Source organism: Corapipo altera, unplaced genomic scaffold, assembly GCF_003945725.1.
Source record: "Corapipo altera isolate COAL_440 unplaced genomic scaffold, ASM394572v1 24, whole genome shotgun sequence".
In the NCBI taxonomy this organism is placed as follows: Eukaryota; Metazoa; Chordata; class Aves; order Passeriformes; family Pipridae; genus Corapipo; species Corapipo altera.
In genome coordinates this window covers 4205715-4220002 of record NW_020884903.1, presented here as the reverse complement: position 1 = coordinate 4220002, position 14288 = coordinate 4205715, and the positions used below count along the sequence as shown (strand labels likewise).

The window sequence follows — 14288 nt, the reverse complement described above, 5'->3', positions numbered from 1 at the left end:
TTTTTTTTAACCTTATTATTGTATGCTTTGTGTTGTATATTGGCTAACATAAATGAAGATAACCAGTCTGCTAAGACCTCCCAGGAAAGCAAGAGAGGGGAGCTATCCCAGGGAGAGTACCTCCTCTGGTGCATATAATGGAAAAGGGGAGGAGGGGAGTTTTCTGCCAGATGTCCCTAAACCATACTCAGTGATCCCGCATTTCCATCAGCTGCAGGCTGGTAGGTGCCTGGATTTGAAAGGAGGCAGTAGTCCTTCTAGGGTCCTCTCCCTGCTCCTGGCCTTCCTTATCTCCCAAACTTTGAAGAGACTATGGAAATATGGAAATATAGGCTCACCCATCAAGCTTTCACAGAGGATTTTGTATGTTCTTTGATTTGTGAAACCTGTAGCAGATTTTCACTGGAAACTGTCATATAAGTGGTACAGTGAATGTTGGTAATTCACTGTACTGAATGTTGAGGAGCTGACAGTAGGCCTGCTTCTGGTTGGTGTCTTTTGAAATGTTCCAGTTGTTTTCCTTATTGCTCACTGCATTCTCCTGAGGTGATGATTAATGAGCTTCCTGAGACAATTTCATCTTGAGCTTCTTGAACAGGTTTTTATTCTTAGCCTTCTATATTCTGCTTTGTAGCAGTGAGAGCTTAGGAAGAACCATTGCACTGGTGCTATGTCTTGGGGAGCAGTACAGCGAAGCATAGGCCCTGAAGCTGTCTGGTCACATTAATCTTACTCCTGAGATATAAATTAGAAGTTTTCTTAAAAAGAAGTACTGATTATGTAGAAACTGATGGTAGTTTTCCAAAACAGTTTCTTGTGAAACAGTTTTCTAGTTAGTGCACAATACTTGAAATTCCAAGTAACAATATATAGAAATTGAAGAAAATGTCCTTGAGATAGGAAACAAAGATGAGTTTCGCTGATAGTGGGGCAGAAAAACGCTGTTGGAGTTGAATCACTGTCCTTAACCACAACCAGAGACTGATTCTCAGATCTTTCCAGTGTTATCTGTGTGATCTATTAATATTTGGTGACCTTGTTAAAAAAACAAGGTTTTGGTTAAAAAGAAGTAAAAATATTAAAGATGAAAATGTTACTTCTTTAATCATTTTGATGTAACCATTAATATTACCTGAATCCCTGGCAAAAGGAGGATCAGAAAGGATTCCTGCTAATTGTTTTTCTGCCTTTGTATTTCAGACAATTTAGATTTAAATGCCCGTGTCAGGAGGTTTGTTAGAGCAATAGGGGTTCTTCGAGTTAAAGCTCTGAGTTGTAAAGCTGTTTTGTTCTAGCGATACATAAAAAATGTATAGCTGTGTAGGTTGGTGCATAGGTTTGGATAATTCACAGGAACAAATATTGGCTGTTAGTTTCTGTTTTAGTAAACAACAGAATCCTGTGTGGGCAAATAAAGGAGTCCCCGAAGAATGGTGTCTTTGGGTAGCGAACATTCGGGCTTTGTCTGGGATTGTGGAGAGCGATGTGATCAGTCACGCCTGTCAGTGGGGCTCGGGCGAAGTCAGGAGCAAACGCAGCTGTGTCACAGAGTTTGCTCTAGAGATGCACATGAAGTGATGTTTTTACAGAGCAGTGCAAACCTTATTGCTTTTCCGGAACCAAAGTAAGAAAGAAACATGAAAGTGCAAAAAAACCCAAAGAAATGCTCATTGTGGTCATCTTAGTATGGATCATGGTAACTCTGTTACATCTGAGTTCCACAGAAACTTGGGTTGCTTAGAAATACCTACAGTGAAATTGGACATATAGAGTAGAATGTATTTTAACTAATGGGTGTTTTAGCCATCTCTTTGTTACTTGCAATTTATACGAAAAGAGGTAAGAGTGGCATCTTGTGAAGTGCCAGATGCAATAAAAAATTACTTCTGAATGAGCTAAAACATTCGGGGTAAACATGTGGTTTGACTTCCCTCAGCTCTCTTGCAGAACCACATTTACAACGCGCTTTTATAAACTTGGAGCAATAATGAAATGATAGATACAGGAATAGAAAACCCACACAAGAGCTGGCAACAGACCTCATGCCCAGTATTCAGTGGCATTAGGATACCTTAGGGCACGGGAGGCTATTTCTGTAAAGGGCTCTTGCTTTACAGTGCACTAGCACTAGCTGTGTCCTGCAGGACAGTTTTGGGCATAAGCAGGCTTGGTAAAATGAGAGTTTTCCCCACGTGTTTTGTTAGTGCCAGATCCCTGACTTAGCAAAGGCAGCCACTGATTCTGGGGATTGCACCAAGCTCCTCAGGAGGAACAGCCATGAGGGTCTCGGAAAGGGGCAAGGACGGGTATTTTGAATGCCAGGCTGGGCTGACTTCCATCCATTGGCTGTTGAGGGCTGACATGAATGTGGTGCTCCTCGGCCTTCCCTCTCTCTCCTGAGATCGCACCTCTGTGGATAGTGTCGGTGGCCCTTCTTTTGCCTTGTCCTCCAGCCTTAGAAGAGAAAGCACAGAGGGAAATTACTGCTGATCCTATCGGAAGCACGTATGATGCAGATTTTTCTCTTGGCAATCTGCTGGATGTTCAGCAGGAGGGCATAATGAATAGAGTATTCTGGCTTTGAATCAAAAAGATCACAGAAAAGTTGACTGCATGGTGGTTTTCATGCGACTTGGAGGGCTCAGGGTGAGACATGCTGGAGAAGAATAGTTTATGTTGTCTTGGCAGTTTTAATGACTTTTGTGTCATTCTTACACCCTTGTGTGCCCAAGTATTGGAGGGCAGTGTGGAGAAATATAGGATGAATAAATACAAATGCAGCTTGTGTGTATCAAGACATTTTCATCTCTCAGTCGCTTGTGGAGCAAGAGGAAAAATAGGCATGATTTTTAGAGGAAAATGAATGTACTGACTCTTTCCTTCTAATTTTACTGGCCCTTTTGAAAAATGATGGATGAGAGTTGCTTTTCTTGCTGTTTAAGTTTCAAAAGAGGTGTTGCTATGAATAATGCTAGAGTAAATAGTACCTCTAGAATGCTGACTTAATTATACTCTGAATTTGGATTTAGTTCGATGCTACTCAGACATATCTGTATTTAAAAAATAGTAAGACTTGATGTATTGAGCCTCACTTTATCCCCCAGGAGTTTTAAGATAGATATCTATATAGGTATGTTAATGTTGTAAGTCAAGGTAGGAAGAAAATAGTACTAGACAGCACAGAGGAGCCTTGGTGAGTTGATGCTTTTATCTCTGCTTGCTCTACTGATCTGCAAAAAAAGAAAGCTTAGGCCTCATTTATGCCAGACTTTCTGTCATCATAGTGGTTCCCAGTACATAAGTGTGAACTGGAAGGCTTCCAGTCATGGCTTATGCTGATGCATCCCGTGCACCAGGGGTTACATGGGCTCTCTGTGAATATCACAGGTGCTGAAGGTCCTATTGTAGGCAGCTCTGGTGGAGGAGGACAAAATAAGCGAAGGAGAGACCTCGGCATAACAAAACAATGTATTTGACTAAAAAAAGGTGCGTATTTCAAATTCCCGCACAAAAGAAATGGAAGGAAATTTCCAACAGTGGTATGTGACCACTTCTCCATACAAATACCTATATTTGTATGGAGAAATGTTGAAGATGGTAAGTAGGCAGTGAAGAAATGAAGTCTGATTTGGTGTTGTCTGAAAACTGCACTTTTTCCTAAGGAAAAAATAAGAACTTTGAAAGAAAAACTTTCAGGAATTATGGGCTCCTGATATTAATAATGACTTTAAGTAAGATAACGCATTTGTGCTTTAACAGAGGCTTTCCTGGCTAATGCAGTAAAAATGTTGCTGCAGAAAGGAAAATGGAATTTTAGTTGTCTGTTAACAGTGGAGTAAAAAATGAAACATCTGCCATGATGTTGCAGAGAGTTATCATGTCCCTGGGTGGCATCACTGGAGAAAGAACAAAGATGGGGGTTTTTTTGGCAAAAACCATGGGTGATGGTGTCCAACTTCAGGGCTGGCTGGAGGTGACGGTGTACCCCACAGTACCTGGTGAGAAGTGATGGGTAGGACTGGGGGTCACGCAAGAAGAACTTTGAAAATGAAGACGGTAGCAGTGTTTGATGTGACAGAGAGAGAGAGAGAGAGAGAGAGAGAGAGAGAGAGAAAGAGAAAGTGCCTTGAACAGGACGATTCAGAGAGCAAGACGTGATCAGAGTGACAGGCAGTGCAAATGACCTGCATGGCAGCAGTGTTGAGAATGAGCCTTACCTAAGCATGAGCGTGTTTGCCAAGTGTGCAGTAGGTATGTTGCAGGTGACAAGAGGATTAAAGGCACATAATATCCTGGTTCCATGTTGGCAATGAACATATCTTTATAGAATTGGGGAAGCTTTTTCTTAATATTTGTTAAAAGGAAACTGAGGAGTGTTTACTCTTTGTGTCTGAATTAATTTATCACATTACAGCATTGGATCTGGTAAGGAAACAAAGGGAATATTGTACCTTTCCTGATAAAACCTTAAGGTAGCTTGTGTGACATGTGCAACTATGACTGTGTTACTGAATTTTATTACTGTGCACTTTAAGAGGAACAAAAGGAGATGAGTCACTTTGTACAGTGTAAATACAAGACTGCAAAGACATTGCCAAGGTAGAGAAGAATTAAGAGAACTCCTTTTTCATATACTTGAGAAAGTTTATTAACAACTGGTGAAAATTCTTAACAGGTCCAGCAGTGCTGTATTATCAATTTAGAAAAGCTGTAACTTGCTTGAAACTCCAGATCTGTCAAACATGATGGGAGAAACTGCTGGTGACTTCAATGAAGTCAGAATTCTGCCAGGAGCACACTTACTTATTGGATGAGCAGGCAGTTGGGTAGCTCCAGGAAAAATTAGAGTATGATTAGAGTAACAGAAATTTAAAAAAATAAAAATAAAAATTGAGACACATGAATTCTGCAAATTCACACTTTTTGTGAAGGGTTGACATCTGGACAGGTCAGAGGAAAGTGAATGTAATATCTGTATTTACACATCTACAGAAGAGACTGGCAACTACAAATGGAGCTCAGCAGCACTCAGAGAGATGTGGATCTACCACAGTATTTTCTTAGAGTAACAAAAATTGGTGTGATCCATAGGGAAGCTTAGAGGTTTGCTAAAGAAGGTGAGCAGTGGAACACAGAAAAATTGTATGGTGAGCACAGGCTTGTGCAGAGTAGAAATGAGACAAGACAAAGAGTCACTATTTAATTATATATTAGAAGGTAGCACTAAGGTACCATGGATTTGTTAATTTGCAATTTAAAAAATATTTTTATTACAAAATTTAACAGGGTATTAACACATAAGACCTCTTAGCAATTTATAAGAGGATTGCCTTTGACTGTACAAAATGAGGAGTAACTTAAGTGAAGTGTTGAATGAAGAAAAATGAAGGCATGAAAAAGGATTGACACAGGGAAGGAAAATCCTGACTGCCTTTGGTCTAGAAACTTCTTTAAGAATTTTCTTTGTATTCCCTTACAATTTTTAGAGTTTCTTTTTCTTTCCTCTCCCAAGCAGAAAAATGAGCCATGTAATTACTAAGTCATCAGCTGTAGGCTGATACAGAAATCATGAGTCACAACCAAAAAGCCACAAGCTCTGAAAACTCATCTCATTTCTCGTTGCCTTCTAATTACAGTTTAAAGGAAGGTTATGTTGTTCCTCAAAGTGTTATTCTTAAAAATATGGGGTTCTGTGCTTGCTGCTCTGAGGGGTCTCTGATTACCTCTCCTAATCCAGTCTGCTTTCTTCCATTTACTCATGTTCTCACTCTTCTTGACCTTCTTCCCTGCATCCTGATGTCTTACTCATAAGCTACACTTTCCCTATATTTGTCTTTGTCACTTTTTTTTTCTATTTCTGTTTATCATGCAAGTTTTCATTGTCCTCCTCAGTTTATCTTGTAATATCGTCCTTAGCCAGAATTCTGGCTCACTCCTCCTACATCAATATTTTCCTCTCCCTTCATTTGATTATGAATCCTGTTCTTTGCGTATTCATCTATTTTTCTTGTGTTGCATGGTTACCTTTGCTTTCTTCTTTCATTCCTTTTCCTTTTATTCGTACTCATCTTGACTCTTGGATTGATGAACTTGTCAGATTTGGTAACTAATCTGACCAGTTTCAGATTAGTTACCAGCTCTCCAGTTTTTGATAACTCAAAAGTTGCCAAAACTCCAGTTTCTGCAGTCAGATGATGAAATGTGAATCTGAACTGCTTTTTTTCACTAGAGGAGTTCCTTGTTCTCTTAAGGGCAGAGGAAAGCTTATTGTTGTAGCTACAGTGCCTCTTGAAGATATAAAAGCTAGAATGCAAATACAAATTCAACGTATTGTTAGGTTAGGAGAGTGACTGAAGACTGTCCAATTTAAGGAGATTGAGTTAGTGACTCATGTTCTTCCTTGCTCCCTTCTATAGGTTATCTCCTATGTTCCTTTTTTGACCACCTTTACCACTGTCCTCTAGTACATACAGGCAGTGTATGTCATTGCTGCCACTTGGGTTCTGCTGTTGTGGCAACAGCAGCTTGATTTCACTCCAAACCTGCAGAAGTGGGCTGTGACATTTAATTATAATCTTTAACAGAAAATGAGTTTCAGGTTTGTTACCAGTGCATACATCAGCCACACTGTTGCCAGAAAATCAGTGCTTATAATTTCAACTCTGCAAGAAGGTCTCTTGAAGGAAATGCCTGTGGATCTGAGCAGAGGAATCTGAGACACTAGAGGAAGGCTAGGGAGATGCTCTAAGCTCCAGGGCTCTTAGAGCAGCTGGTTATAGCTGAAACAGCAGCCATATGAATGTGGTGTCACATCACTAACGTCAACTTTGTACCGTAATTTTTCTTCAGATGGGATTGCAAATGGTTTTGCACATCCCACATGCTTTCCTACAAATATTCTGTGTCAATCCATTTTAACGTACTGAATTATCTATTTCTCTTTCAAAACTCAGTCTTAAATGTGTGTTTCTTACCAGTGGCAACAGTACAGGAAGCTCCTGCCCTAAGGGGTGAGACAGTGTTCCCTAGTGCTTGAGGAAAGTTTGTCATGACTCCTTTTGTTGAGAGTTTGATATAAGAATAATTTTCAAATAGAAATTATTAAGAACAAAAAGTGCTTGTGAAGGTTTGGGATTTCTTTTCCTTTTCTTTTTTTTTTTTTTTTTTTTCCCATGGCAAATGTGTCTCTCTGAAGACTGGTTTCAGACATACAGGAAACCTCCAATGTAAGTCCCTTTTCTTCTTGCAAAAACTTCACTTTTTGCATTTCAACAAGCTGAGGTTGAAAAACCATATAATCTTCCAAACTGTAGTTTGTTTATAAACTGAAGTTGACAGTTAGAATTATGCTGTTTACTAGTAATGAATGTATTAGGTGCTATTTGAAAGCTGTCACGGAAGATTATTGTTGAATGTTTTTTTGCCAGTAAGAGTGGTGGAGAAGCTACACAGATGAATATCTAGTTGAATGGTTCTGAAGTCTGGAGAAGTCTGCATTTATCTTAAGAAGCAGCACCTGAAATAATTTTTCAAGACTTCACCTGTTTATCAGAGAAGCACTTAACAGTGCTTGCAGACAGAGACTATTCTATGACTTCTTATAGGGATTTTTCTTCTTGCAGTGCAAATGAAGAAAGTGTGACTCTTAGGCTACATTTATGAGTTTCTGCTTTTTCAGTCATGTCAGCTGAAGAGGGAAGAAATTTCTACCCCAGCCAGTATAAATAAAGCCAGTTTAAGTAAATTGGTTTGTAGGGGCCATATAAAAACTAATTCATTTCAATCTTGATTGATGTATGTAAGTGCATTAACAGTATTGTTAATGATCTCTTCTGAAATGTAGTAAATGCCTGGTGGAGGGTGTCCACAAGTCACTGCAAACACCTTGGGGAAATCTGCTAAGTGTATAGCTGGACTCAGGCTGTACAGAGGCATATGGAATGGTATAGTTAATAATTACCATAACACAGCATATATTATAATGTTGTAAGTCACTTAGTAGTTTGCACCTGTCTAGAATACTGTCTGCGGTGCATTTGAGCTGGTGTCAGGCTTAAACTACTTGTTATTTCCCCTTCCTGCTACAGCACATGCAATCATGTTTTTTAAAATGGAATAAACAGGAATAAATAATTAAGTTTAGTGTTCCCTATATTTTTATAATAAAACAAAAAAATGAGTCATGATTTGCTCTGAAAGCAGTAGCAAATTTTGAAAGTAGCATATATGAAATAAGGAACACCTTTATCCAAAAAAGGCAACATGTGCTATTTTTTTTTCCTATCTTGACTACATTTCTGTGAATTAGTCTTATATCATCTTCTATAATGGAGACACATTGTTTTGGTCATCTGTAATTGGAGTTTCACAAAAATAGTCCCTAATACTAGTAAATCTGCTAATAATCCTAGGAGTAGTTAAAAAACATTCTCAGTAATTTTCTCCCATTTATATTTTATAACAATCACATTAATGTTACCATTTTAAACAGAAAAAAACATTTTATGTGAATCTCAAAGTGAATCAACCAGAGACACCAGTCCTTTTGAAAAGATAATGTGTGATGCAAAAGCCGCCTTTTTAAGTCACTCTTCTGCTTTTTGTTTTGAAGTCAGACACCAGAATTAAGCATTCAGCTTACATTGGCAACAGTTCAAAAGGAAGGTAAATAACTTTCACTCTGTTAGGTGGATGTTCCCTATTCATTCAAGATGTGTTTAACCTTTAGTTTTGAAGGGAAGGTGACCAGTTCAGTATGAAAAATTAAGCTTTTTGTCTATGCAGGTGACTCTCCCTCAGTGCCGAGTGTTTTGCATGTTGTTCTCGTGTAACATGGAGTCAGTATGATCACTCCTCTGTGCAAACATTGTGCTAACCAGTTGGTTGAGCTTCCTTGGGCTCATCAGCCAGTCTGATAAAACAGTCTTTCCAGTTATGGCTACAAACTGCAGACTTTTCCTAACTATTGCTGTAAATCCTTGGCAGCCATCCCGTGGAACATACACTCTCAGAGTGCACGCAGTCAAGCGAATGCGTCCTGTTCTGGTTTTTGAGCACGTGAGGACTCAGGACTGTGCCACACATTTCCTGGGGTCTGTGCCATCAGGCCCAAAGTCACAGATTTTGAACTAGCAGTGTTAGTGCAATGCAGCCGAAAAGCTGAGACAAAAAGAGTAAAATTCAACTGTCTGTATGTTTTGAAATTAAGGTTTTGTGTAGGTCCCCTTTCAAATGGATAGATTTCTGTGGAATACTTAACTTTCTTGAATGTAATTTTTCCAGCAGAAAATCATCCTGTCAGAATTACTTCACTGTACTTTGATAAGTATTATTAATACAAAATTATAAACTTGCTGCTTTTAGTGACATGATAGTTTCCTAATATGCTGTGAAATTTCAGTCTTCTTTTTGTAAGCTGTCAAGCCACTTTTGTATGAAACTGTTTTGTATTTGGGAAAATTGAGATTTCAATTTGATGAAACAGTTCAGAAACTTAATTTCTCTATATTATACAAATTCCAAAGTGATGCTCCTGAATGCTGAGGAAATGCAAAACTTGTCAAGAGGGACTTATAAAAATAGTACAGTAATGCTTCAACTTTAATTTGCTTGAACTTTATGATGTTGTTGAACTCTTTGATATCCCAGAAGTATTAGATGAAACAGTGGCTTTTCCCTGGTTTATGAATTAACGTTGTTTTTTCTCTTGAAATAACTATTTGCTACTGCTTAATTTAAGCCAGTGTGTTTTCATGTTCCCTCCGTGGCCAAGCATCAGTCATACAATTTAAATAATGAACCAAGACATTAAACACACATATTTTTAAAAAGGAGTATTGTGAAGGATCCAAATAAAAAGGGTAGGGCCTTCTTGTTAATTCTGTGATGCATTCATAATAATAACATTATTGAAATGTATGACTCAAGTAAGACAAGGAATATGTGGCAATTACTCAAAAAAAGAAAAAAAGACTCCAGTTTTTAGTTCTATTTTTTTTCATAATCTTTTACTTAATCTGAAAACCTTTTTTTCTGTTACAGGTAAATCAGGCCACTTACACTGCACAGAAATGGAGGTAAGAAAAATATTTTGTATTGTCTACTAGTGATGATCTAGCTCAACTCTTTTCCATTGACTTACAGAGTAGATGTGGTGCACTTATCCTGTGTAGTTACCATTGCAAAGTTGTACTGTGTATTGCATTGATGACTTTTGTTGACAGCTGCATAAATGTGTCTTAACATGGGATCTTTAGTCTTATGTTCAGGAACAGAGGAAAGAAAGGCTGTGTGGTTTTTCAAAAACAAGATGAGAGATATGCTATGCAGCCAATGTAATTTCATTTGATACTAATTTCTTTAAAAAATATATATTTTTTTAGCAGAATATTTCATTTAGGTAACTTCTGTTGGATAAATTCTCCGGTTTTACTTACTTTAGAAAGGACTAATAGACCATGGAATAAATACTTAGTGTTTATTAAGTAATACTTAATAAAAGTATTACTTAATCACCAAGTGATTACTGACAACCTGAGAATTTGGATGGAAGCAGAGAATACAAGTTATCTCAGGGTTGTTTGTCCATCTAAAGACATCCTGATTTCAGATACTTTTAATATTTTCTTTAATTGATCACTTGGCAATGTTTTGGGGCACAAGATACATTGTTGTATGTCTTGCTGGGGTAGCAGTAGAAACACAAATCCATTTAAATCTGCTTCATTTATATCTTGGCTATTATTTAACTGTATCTTTGATACTAAGCTGTGACTTATGTTGGAAGAGAATGTTCAAACTATCATTTGTCAGAGTCATAGATTTAATACAAGACTGAAAGAAAAACTAAGTCGAATGTCTAGTTTAACAAGATGTGGAGTCACAGTATAATTTTTATTATCATACAGAATAAATAATACAGTCTACTCCTTAAATAAACTTTTCCAGCAATAAATACAATTTCTGTGTCCTTTGCAGGGTAGCCTTTTCTCACTGCCTTTGAACTTTCTTTGAAATGTAAAACTGAGTTTTTACTTCAACTGTTCCATCAGTACCTCAGGCTGAGCCTGGAGATGGGACAAGGGAAGCATCTTAATTGGTGGGTTGTCTGCTTTCTCATCAATAATATATACAAAGGTGACAAACTGCTGTTACCCAGTGGTTTATACAGAGATAAACTGTGCATGATAATGGCTGCTTTAAAGACAAAATGAAAGGCCAGCTAATGCAACTACAAATGGTAAAGTGCTAATGCCATCCAGGTTTTTGGAAGTATTATTAATAATAATAAATCAAAAAACATACTTTCTGCAGGATATGGTGTAAGGAGTAATTCTTAACACATGCAAGTACAGAAATTGGAAGTAGGTGCGTTTTATTTCTTTCTGTGGTTCAGTTTAAGGAAATGCATCCTGATTTTGTTTCAGCATTTGTAAAATCTTACTTCACAAATCTAATGCCTTATTTTCAAATTATAATCTATTGTGTCATCTGCTTTGCATACTAAATATCATTACAATTTTGCTTTGTGTCTTTTAAAGGGAAGGTAATGAAAGGCCCTAACACTAAAAATGCAGATAATAAATCCCTGTTAAAATATTTTTAGCAAAACATAAAATACTTCATTTTGGGAAAGTAAAAGTGCTTTTGCTTCAAATGAAAATGTCTAGTAAGAGTCAGTTGGATATGTTATACTTCATCTTCCATGGGAAAAGAGTTCTTTAATTTTGATATTTCAAAAATATTTTTTGTTGATAGTTGAAAAGAAAATCAGATTAGAATTTCCCATGAGACAGAGGCTTCCTTTTAAAATGTCTCTAATAAGAAACTGTGACCATTAGCATATTGACTCTTCTCTTTATCTCTGTCATTTTGAAGGAGTCTGTGAAGGAGTCAGTGGCTTTTTCCTTTCCAAAATTCCTTTGGGGTTGCAGCATTAGACTTGAAGTTGATGATGTTTGTGTTTTTCAGAACCAGGAGTTCAGCAGAGACAGCTCATCTCACTTTTGTGATTCCTATGTGAGAGAGTATGACCTAATTGAACATATAGAATATGTGGGAAACTTCATAAAATCTTAGCTAATAACAACCATAACTTTTTTGCAAAACATCCTGTAAACTATCCTGAACTGACATACCTTTTATTTCAAGCTAGCAATGTGAGTGGTGTGTCAAGTTCAGAGTCCAGCTACCATAGCCATAATGGAAAGATGGGAATAGGGAATAAGGTGACCCTATGTAATCTGCACCTGCCTGTAACTCTGTTATGTACATAATGATAGCTCTCCTTAGTCATCTCAGCCGAGGTGGTGAAGATTATATAAAATATGCCAGCCTCGTTTGTAAATATTTAGTGCTCATATAGGAAGTATTCTGTGAATGCAAAGTGATTCATATGTAGGAGGGTTTAATTGCCCGTATTTGAAAAGACCCACCTAACTGAGCACAGGTCTGTTGTGTATGATTAATGCAGTTAACCAGAACGTACGCTAATATAAAGATTAGCAGCCTCTCACATTTGTTAAGGAGTCGAAAAGGAGTTAAAGAGCCTGTCCCAAACAATGGTGCATAAATTGTTCAACACCATTCAGTTCATGTCAAACCACTTTGTAGAAGTGTTTTAGGGAGAATTTGTCTGCTCTATATGCAAATTCTATTCATGAGCTATCAGATTAAAAATCTCAGCATACAGTAAAAATTATGGTACTTGTCTGCGGAGATAATTCTTTTAACCTTTTCATTGGAAACTTGAAACATTGACTGTATTTCAGATAATCATTCAGGGAAATAAATATATATGTTATAAGAATACAGTGTTTGCTTTGATACAAATGAGAATATACCTGTAAGTTCAGTGTATTGATATGAATAAAATCAACCACTTCTCTCATGCAGATGAAAATAAGAACATGTATTTAATAACACAGAATGTTAGAATTTCAAAAGAGGTGTCATAATGCCACACCTATATTAAAGTGTGTTACCTGCTCATGATTCAAGCAGTGTAAAATGTGTATTTAGCATATGCTAATATCTAGGGTTCATATTTTTATCCATGTTGAGTGTAAACAAAAGTAACATTCTGATTGAGGAGTAATTGCTGCAGCAAACAATCCTTGTCATGCACAGTAATAATCACTTTGTTCTCCTTCCTGAGCATTAACCTTAGGGTGACAAGGGAGAAGAAATGGCACTGAACAGAGAACAGGCAAAAATGTTTGAGAATCATTTATCCTAGAAAAATATGACTGAGTGTGACTTCAATCAAAATAAATTTTGATTATGTACTGAAGAAATAAATTTCTCTGTGAATGCTTGATTACAAATTTGGTGATTTTATGAATGCTTTTGATTCCCTGTGCTTTTAAGGGGAAAATTAGCAAGCACTTGGAATTGCCTTCTAGAAACTGAAGTAGAATCATCCATCTTTTCTTGCAAGCATTAATTTGTGCTTGACCATTATGTGGCAGTTCTGATGAGTGAAGCACTTATCCCTTGATGATGGAATTATCTCTCAGAGAAGCTGCGCGTCCAGCCGAGAAGGGACTTGCTGTTTTAGATACCTGAAAGACCATTATGCTATGTATGTGGGGATTCTGTGGCAGTCAGTCTGACCTCCTGGTTTTCCTGAAATACTTCATAGTCACAAAGAAGCAGCTTAACAGACATTTGATTAAATAGTGAACACACAAAAAAGTAGAATTTATGTTTTGATCTATAGTGTTTTATAATGAGCTGCTTTTTCAAGAGAAGCTTTGTTTTCTAGCACATCAGGAGGAGATCGATCTTGGAAAAAAATGGATTTCTAGTGTTTACTTGCTATAAGCTTGGCACATTGCCATTTTCATTCAGCAATTTAATTAGGAATACGCAGCAAATATTGGACTGGAGAACTAATAATGTATTTGACTAAGCTGATTTAGTGATAGTACGATCCTGCCATCTGTCTAGAGTCTCTAAGAGAATTCAGCTGTTCCTTGTAAAGGCTTTTTGCAGGTAGTATGATGTGCCTTCATTAATCTACACGCCCTAAAGTCACACAGGATTTATGATGAAATCTTCATTCCAGTGATACCACCGATAAACCTCTCAGTCAGCTGAGGAAGAGTCCAGAGGAGGATTTCAGCCTTTGGTCTTCTGACAATTTCAGATAATGGGTGGTGGAAAACTAGGTCTTATGGTAACTTGGATCCCTCCAGGGGAGGTTTTGCCTATGAAAAGCACAAATAACAGAGCATGGAGCATTGTGTTAGGTGGTGGTGGTGGTTTTTTGATTTTTTGGGGGAGTT

At 37.4% G+C, this 14288-nt stretch overlaps 1 protein-coding gene across 5 annotated transcripts in view; it reads left to right on the top strand.

Moving 5' to 3' along the window:
• SPIRE1 (spire type actin nucleation factor 1) overlaps positions 1 to 14288 on the top strand; it is a 126823-nt gene that overhangs the window by 2528 nt on the left and 110007 nt on the right. For all 5 annotated transcript variants that reach the window (XM_027650987.1, XM_027650985.1, XM_027650988.1 and 2 more), the window contains exon 2: positions 10042 to 10076. In XM_027650987.1, coding sequence (XP_027506788.1) covers positions 10042 to 10076 — 35 coding nt within the window. The remainder of the gene's footprint in view (positions 1 to 10041; positions 10077 to 14288) is intronic.